The 8794-nt window shown below is 43.5% G+C and overlaps 1 protein-coding gene and 1 long non-coding RNA gene across 2 annotated transcripts in view; both read right to left on the minus strand.

Moving 5' to 3' along the window:
* Positions 1–2477: 2477 nt before the first annotated feature.
* LOC311102313 lies at positions 2478–2913 on the minus strand. The gene is made up of 3 exons (XR_014609993.1): positions 2890–2913; positions 2620–2702; positions 2478–2531 (listed from the first exon to the last, which is right to left on the minus strand). It is a non-coding gene; the product is annotated as an uncharacterized lncRNA (long non-coding RNA).
* Positions 2914–2985: 72 nt separating this feature from the next.
* LOC311102985 (stAR-related lipid transfer protein 9-like) overlaps positions 2986–8794 on the minus strand; it is a gene marked incomplete at its 3' end in the record, with an annotated part of 44253 nt that continues 38444 nt past the window's right edge. Inside the window, exons 8-16 of the mRNA XM_084144486.1 lie at positions 8041–8183; positions 7834–7901; positions 6465–6562; positions 5428–5637; positions 5025–5122; positions 4796–4873; positions 4571–4648; positions 4189–4368; positions 2986–3015 (exon numbers count right to left, since the gene is read on the minus strand). Coding sequence (XP_084000612.1) covers positions 2986–3015; positions 4189–4368; positions 4571–4648; positions 4796–4873; positions 5025–5122; positions 5428–5637; positions 6465–6562; positions 7834–7901; positions 8041–8183 — 983 coding nt within the window. The remainder of the gene's footprint in view (positions 3016–4188; positions 4369–4570; positions 4649–4795; positions 4874–5024; positions 5123–5427; positions 5638–6464; positions 6563–7833; positions 7902–8040; positions 8184–8794) is intronic.

Raw genomic sequence — 8794 nt, forward strand, 5'->3', positions numbered from 1 at the left:
GAACATATTTAACATGCACATACAAAAAGTGATCATTTCTTTGTTTAACTTAATTCTACAGACACACATATAGTATACGCTATGTATAGAGTACTGTAGTCTATATGAAAGTAGAGGTGTACTCACTGTCAGTGTGTTGTTGTCTCAGATGTGCCTGTTCTCTCTCCAGATCTCTCTCAGCTAGTCTCTGTTCAGTCTGGATCTCCTGGCGTAGACACTCCACATACCCCCTCCGCTCCTCCACGCACCTCACCTGGTCCTCAACACACTGCTGCCTGAGGAGAGGCTCCTTACCCTCAGCCTCACATTCACCCGTCTGCCCCTGGACTGCCTCTCCTCCAGCCCTGTTCACATACAGATACTCACATAATATTTCACACATATATGACAGTTATACACAATTGTACTTTGAGGTAGACAAGAGAGATGAACAGGGCCCCCCCACTGACTTTTTATGTGAACTGGCTCAAGTGGTGTTAACCAAAAACTACATTAAGCTTGAGAATGTTTTCTACATCCAGTAACAGGGCACTGCATTGGGGTCCCCATTCACACCTAATTCCGCAGATTTATTCATGGGGAAGTTTTAAGAAGATTTGTTTATAATGGTAATTCGTTTTTCCCCCTTTTGAAATGTTGGTTCCGTTACATTGATGATGTTTTTTTAATTTGGAGTGGGACATATGAGCAATTGGAAGAGTTCAGACTGTACATTCATTCGAGGTTGCCTACTATGAAATTCACTCTCGAATCCAATGAGGATGTACTGGTTAGCAAAGACAATGGACTTCAGACCACCATGTATCGCAAGAAGACGAATATAAACAATTTTCTGCATTATTCAAGTTACCATCCGTCTACCTTACAGCCACCTGCTGAGGGTCAGAACAATATGTATTGCTGACGATTAATTAGAAAAACAAGCCACCACCTTGTGCGATCGGTTTGCCTCCAAGGGTTATGATAAGAAGTTGTTGGATAACTGTGTTTCTAAAGTACGCAATGTTACACGGGGACAGCTTATTGACTCCTAAACCTGCCCCTCCTAATGATCAGGCTACTGTATTTTTTTCTATGTATTTCCCTCCTCGGGCTGTTAAATCCTCCATTAAAAAGCATTGGCATGTTCTGTGTATGGGCCGGGCTTTTCAGAATATCCCTCGATTCGTTTTTAAACATGCTAGAAACCTAAGGGACAGCCTGGTAAGCGCAGATTAATATGTACCCCCATCAGAATCTACCCTCCCCTCAGGCAAGTTTCCATGTCATAATTGTGTGAACTAATGCAATAATCAAGGGTAATTTCTTTCTTTACCCTCATACAGGAAATAAAATGTATGTCAGGGGTAGAATTTCCTGTAAAATGAAAATTTGTGGTCTATTTACTGAAGTGCCTATGTGGCTATTATGTTGGAAAGTCTAAGAGAGAATTTAAAGTAATATTATTACAGAGCACAAGAGCAACATCAGAACTGGTGACGAGAAGTCCCCTGCAGCCAGACACTTCAATGCGGTCGGACATGATGTGTGCCAACTGAGGTTCCATGGCTTAGAAGTTGTAAAGCCATTTAAGAGAGGTGATAGAGAAGTTGCTGTTACAGAGAGAGGCATATTATATCTATGTCTTACAAACAGAGAGCCCCAGAGGCCTTAATGAATAACTCCTGTTAGGTTGCTTCCTGTGAGCAACAGGTGTGCATTTCTTTGTATATTTTTAATTTGAAGCTCTTGTGGAAAACAGTAGAAAATGTATGTAAATAATGACTGTAAATAATGATTGTGAAAAAAGAAAAGCAGTACTACAATGTGATGTCATCTAGAAATATGGGTGGATGTCTATTGTTCTCCAAACGCTGACGAAGTCTGCCACCGAAACGCATCCGTTGATTTTGAACTCTGCTGCAAAACATTTTTACATTTAAGCTTAAAGAATATATGAGTTTATATGAGAGTTCCTGTTGTTGAGTTTAATGCAGCGTCCTCTACTGTAACCAAGCAACGGCCAAGCCTTGCATGTCAACAACAAGCTGTGATTCCGCCAAGACACTGATGTAAGCTCTCTCTCTCTGTCTCTCTCTCTGTCTCTCTCTCTCTCTCTCTCTCTCTCTCTCTCTCTCTCTCTCTCTCTCTCTCTCTCTCTCTCTCTCTCTCTCTCTCTCTCTCTCTCTCTCTCTCTCTCTCTCTCTCTCTCGTATAAACGAACAACATACATGAAGCATTCACCATTTTATCCCTTGCACCTGCACCAGTGGTAGGTTGTACTACAAAGACTACATATCAAATATGTATGCAATGGGTCTACTATGGGAGCTCAGCAGAAACAATCAGGGTTAGGGGAGGGTTTGGCCAGGGGGCTTTACTCAGCAGAATCCTTTTAGCACATGTGTAGTGAGTAGTATTCAGAGATGCTCCTAACCTGTGTTTGTTGGTGGGTGGTGGTGAGTTTACATTGAGTGTGTGTGTGTTTACCTGGAGTCAGAGGTCAAGGTTCGAAAATCATTGTAGCTGCAGTTCAGTGCACCTTCACTGGCCTGTCAAGCGGATAATATGAGTTATCAATCAATCAAAAAAATCAGGAGCATCATCACGATCACAACATTACTGGTCAGTAGTACCCACCCGTCTCCGTTCTCTCATGACTGCAGCCTCTGCTGGGTGGTTGAAACGGAACTTGTGGACACCTCCAAGTGTGATCAATGTCCCTGAAGATAGATAGAGATACAAACCGAAAATATGACATGGCTGTTGGGGCTCAAAGTGCTACTCTAAATGCTCCTTTGTGTACTATAAGCCATCAACTGAATTGTCCCTGTCAACTGAAGAGTAACGAGACAGAAACTCTTTGACAAGGGATTAAAAAGAGTGTGCGAGAACTAGGTGAGGGCCTACCTTGTGCCAGTCTGCAGGGCTCCGTCACCTCCCTGTCTTTGACCATGCAGACACTCCCTGGCAGCGGCCTCAGGGTCACAACCCCAGACTGGTTCTCTATCTCACAGGTGGCGCCGCCCTGGAGGACTGGAGGGGAAAGACATACCACAAGGACTCAAAAATAAAACAAACATTTGAAGTTGCAATTCTCCCCAAAATACATGTATTGCATGCACAATATCTATCTAAGCAGATACAGAAAACACTCACATAGGAGATATCAATATGACATCTGCCTACCTATTTGTGATTCTACCAGTTTGTCCTGAGGTCCAATCCTGGTTACCCCCTCCTACAACAGACAGAGGGCAGCCAAGAGTTTAGGATGACAGAGAATTTAAACAGTGGATTGAAAAAAAATGTCAACAAACGCACAGTTTGATGTGCCTAAAACTAACGTTTCATAGCAGAGATAAAATGACTAACACACAACGTTCTACTACATCAAAGCATGACTCCCACAGAACTCCGGCAGCAGGTAGCCTAGCGGTTAAGAGTGTTGGCCCAGTAACCAAAAGGTTGCTGGTTCGATTCCCAAAACCAACTAGGTAAAAAAATCTGTTGATGTGTCCTTGAGAAAAGCACGTAACTGTAATTGCTCCTGTAAGTTGCTATGGTTAAGAGTGTCTGCTAAATGAACCCTATACTTAGGCTGCCTGTCAGGAAAACAAGTATTTGTTCATCAAATGCTATCTTGTGGGATAAAAAGCTATATTATATAACAGGACCACTATGGATTCCCAGGTGGTTTCTGCTCTTTAAATACAGTGGTATAATCGTCAGGCCTAAAGACATTCCAGTCGTTATCAGGACAGGCGTAGCTACGTCCCCTGTGCGCCTCACAACGAAATGCCTCTTATCCAATCACATTCAGCCATTAGAGAAGTGAAAACACCACGAACGAGGGAGAAACATGAGAGAGGACGGAGTGAAACGCATCTCGTATTAACAGCGAGCAGGACAGAGAGGAAAGAACAGAATCTAGTAGACCAACAACAGACATTTTAGTCAGAGAAAGTCAAGAACAGAAAGTACAGAGGTAGTACAGAAGTATGTCAAAGGTTCCGTGGTTGTGAATACTTGTGTGTGTGTGTGTGTGTGTGTGTGTGTGTGTGTGTGTGTCTGCGCACCCATGTGAGTTAATGTGAGTGTATGTTTCTGGTCTGTTTATACATGTGTTCGTACCCTGAGGTGATAGAAGGTAACAGGGAGTGGATGAGGAAGTGTGTGTTAGTATCCTAAGGTGTGTATTATATATACCCTGAGGTGATAGAAGGTGACCCCGGTGCTGAGTACGTCCCGGTCCAGGGTAATGAGATGTGGTAAGAGGGAGTGGATGAGGAACCCACCCCGGTCTCTGTTGATATCCACACTATACTGTTCCAAAAGCTCCTTCTTGTCCCGCCAGCTCTCTGACCAGTCTTTCGTCAGCTCATCCACCTGGAGGATGAAAGAGGATTGATTGATTGACCGATTGGTTGGTTTGAATGAATTGAAAATACATGTAAAGTCCTTTCAGCTGGAGACAGCAGGGTCAGGTAAAGTGGAGGGCAGCGATGTCAGGAAAGGATAAAATAAGTAAAAGTGGAGAATACAATTGTGGAGCGGTGCCAAGTAGATATCTAATGGATCCTTACTCTACCTTTAGTTCGTTCTGCAACACGATGTCAGACAGACTCCCGTCTCTCTGATCACTCAGAGAAGGGCTAGGATTCCGTTGCTACGATGGAATAAAATGAGAAATAATTCATTTTGGTCAATTTAGCAAGACAAATAACATGAAGGCAGTTAGTACTAATAATCTGAAATCGAAACCACGTAATCTCAGATTATTCCATTCCTAATAATAATCCAGGAAGATTAGTACCATCTCGAAGCTGAGAAGCATACTCTTCAGCCTGTCTATCTCCTCACGTAGCTCTCTGATCAGCCTCACACTGGCATCCTGTAGACAGAGACACTTTTCATTTCAAAACGTTTCGCTACGGTGTGCCCCACTGAACAAGTTCATACCTTACAGCACTAAAAGGCAATGGATGACATGACAAGGCAATGGCACCACAAATACACAACAACAACATCTCCAGAACCCTTACCTCATTGACCCTGGGCTTGTTGACGATGTTCCTAGCGTGAGAAGCGTAGCGCAGGGTGCTGAGAGTCTCATTGTAGCTGCTACTGGATGGGGACACAGCTGCAACAAACAGGGAATAACATTTACCACTGTAATAACAACACTCCTGCCATTACAACCTCTGTGACTCAATCAACATCTACTACTGGACTGAAAAGAAAAAATAGATTAACAACGATGTCCATCTTATAATTCCAAAGTCCAACAAACACATTGGTTGGTACTATTACATGAATGACTTCTCTCTAGTCCCACTAGTTTACACAAATGTGTTTAGCCAATGTTTGTGACTGGATAGTCTCGCTTACCAGACTCAGTAGCAGTGCTCCACACGGCAGCTGTAGGAAGAGACTATAAGTACTCACTGGCGATCATGATGGTCTTAGCGTTTCCTCCCAGGCTGTCTTTGAGGAGCCAGGTGAGGACTGAGTCCCTGTAGGGGATGAAGCAGTTTCTTCTCCCTCCTCCACCACCACCAGACAGAGAGCTGGTGTGACTGCCCACAGTGCTGCCTTCGCCCTCACTGGCCACACTGTTGATGCTCTGACAACTACTGGACATCTGAGAGTTCTGGGCTGGAGAGGGACGGACAGAGTTCAAGTTTAATGTTTATTGGAGAGTGACATACCGAGACAAGGGGAGTTGGGTTACAGAGACAGGGACAGAGACAGAGACAGGGACAGGGACAGAGACAGGGACAGGGACAGAGACAGGGACAGAGACAGGGACAGAGACAGGGACAGAGACAGCGACAGGGACAGAGACAGAGACAGAGACAGAGACAGGGACAGAGACAGGGACAGAGACAGAGACAGGGACAGAGACAGGGACAGAGACAGGGACAGGGACAGAGACAGAGACAGAGACAGAGACAGAGACAGAGACAGGGACAGAGACAGAGACAGGGACAGAGACAGGGACAGGGACAGAGACAGAGACAGAGACAGGGACAGAGACAGAGACAGGGACAGAGACAGAGACAGAGACAGAGACAGAGACAGAGACAGAGACAGAGACAGGGACAGAGACAGAGACAGGGACAGGGACAGTATCGAGACAGAGGTAGGGAGAGATACAGGGACAGTATCGAGACAGAGTTAGGGAGAGATACAGGGACAGGGTGACGGATTGGGTTAGAAGTAGGGTAGTCTCGCTTGGCTCATCTCATAGTACAGACTGCAAGTAGGGCACTGGGTCAGTTACGTGAGACATACGTGAGGTATGTAGAGAACATGATCAACAAATATCACCCTGTATGAATTAAAGATGTGCATTATGTTCAGTATGTTGTTTGTACGATAAGCTAAGTGGATTCTGACAATGAGTGGAACAACAGAGATGTAATTAAAAGGGATTTGAGAATAAAAATCAGTACTTCAAATTAAAAGTCCCCTTTATTTACCCAGAGCAGAGATGACGATACCCAGTGTCACCAGGGATTTGTTGATGTTGGATCCCTCAGTGAGTCTGTCTCTGCAGTAGTGGGGGTCTGCTCTCTCACTGTCAGAACATAACAACACAGCACACACTGGAGATGACATACTCTAAAGAGAAAGCAACACTGGAAATCAGTGGAGGCTGTTGAGGGGAGGACGGCTCATAATAATGGCTGGAACGGAGCCAATGGAATGGCATCAAACACATGGAAACCATTTGTTTAATGTATTTGATACCATTCCACTAATTCCGCTCCAGCCATAACCACTATGGAGGACTAAAAGTGCCACAATTAAATAAATAAATACACCATTAAATAATTACTTAAATGTGTCATTAATTAATTAAAATTAGAATTAAATACATAAATGTGTAATTAAATGTATCATTAATTAATTCAAATACCGATTCATTTTATGTAAAATACATATATAATTATTTCACTATTTACATTTACATTTCATGATCCTGCATTGCAGTGATTCATGAATTACTTAAAACTGTCAAACTGACCCATCAAAGTCAGTGGGCGGGGCTAACGCGAATCTAGTCTGATCCATTGCTTTGGTCTGAAGTAGAGTAGGCCAACCTGGATAGAGACAATGGAGGATCTCCGTGAACTTTCCAGGGAGTTGGTTAGAGACATTTTAAACTTAGCAGAGGATGTAGAAGCAGGACCTGCTGACATTATCCGGAATTGATTTGTCTTGGCTTGATGCAGAGGGTAACCAATCAGGCGTTAGGTTCCGCCTACCAACTTTTGATGGGTCAGTTTGACAGTTTTAAGTAATTCAGGAAGCACTCCAACGCAGGACCATGAAATGTAAATGTAAATAGTGAAATTATTATATATGTATTTTACATAAAATGAATCGGTATTTGAATTAATTAATGACACATTTAATAACACATTTATGTATTTAATTCTAATTTTAATTAATTAATGACACATTTAAGTAATTATTTAATGGTGTATTTATTTATTTAATTGTGGCACTTTTAGTCCTCCATAAACCACGAGCCTGTCCTCCCTAATGAAGGTGCCACCAACCTCCTGTGCTGGAAATGGTATCTAGTGAAAAGCTATGGTGCGATAAAATGAAACTGCCGGCTCAGTGAACACACAGTCGTGGCAGAAGAGATCCACTAGGGGGCAGCTTGGTCATGCATACTAAGACCTCTATCTGGAATGATAAGGCATCTGGGAATCCGTCTCTAAATGTTGTCTATCACTAGCAGCACCAAATCACCAAGTACAATTCTGAGTATGTACTTGGCGAATAAAGGTGAATCTGATTCTGAATAAGCATGGTGAACCTCTTTAACAAACTCACCTGCCAGCCAGGTCTACCAGGTTGATCTTGCTAACAATCTCTGAGGGAAGGTTGTTCTCCAGAATAGCCTATATGGGACAAATAAACATACTTTTTCAATGCTTTAATTGCAGTAAGAACTACTGTGATTGATGGATTGGCAGGGTCATGACCTGGGTGAGTGAATCTAAGTGCTGGGACTGGATTGACACAGGGTTGTGACCTCACCTGGGTGTACTGGATAGTGAAGATGGCATGGGATCTGCTGCTGGCGTCGTGGATGTGTGTTGTCGCGGTGATGCGGTTGGCAATGCCCTCCTCTAATAGGTCCACCGCCTGCTTGTAGTCAGACACCACATGTTGGGACAGGTCTGAGGAGAGCACCGACAAATCTTTAATTGAACAACCCTGGTTGAGATTGCAGTGATGTGTGATTAGGATGTGATGAGCAACTTATGTTCTGTTGCCTCAGGATTCTGGTTTGTCGGTAGAAAAAACTCCCAGCACAGAGCTGAATCACGTTTTGTGTCACAGCCACAGTAACCCTCAACTTCGAATTTCCAAATTATGACATCATTATTTTTCTGCAGTAAATGTAGAAGTCAGTGATGATGAAAATGTTTTAGCATGCTCCTTAGACCAAGAGACTTAACGGTGGTTAGGGGTTGGGAACGAGATAGAGAGAACCAAACATTACAATATGTTCAGTGTGTAGAGTAGAGCAATGTGCTTCTTGCCGTCACCAGGAAGTGACATCACTTCCTGTGATACTCTGGGATATCTCCTGATACAGACAATGAGTGGATTTTGGGCTTGAAGGAAGAAGGGGAAGAGAGAGAACAGTCTGCAGCACCCGGCCTCACCCTACTAGAATCTGAAGTCAAATGTCTACTGTTTGCTGATGATCTGGTGCTTCTGTCCCCAACCAAGGAGGGCTTACAGCAGCACCTAGATCTTCTGCACAGATTCTGTCAGACCTGGG

This window comes from Coregonus lavaretus (assembly GCF_964263955.1).
Source record: "Coregonus lavaretus genome assembly, chromosome: 27".
NCBI lineage: Eukaryota > Metazoa > Chordata > Actinopteri > Salmoniformes > Salmonidae > Coregonus > Coregonus lavaretus.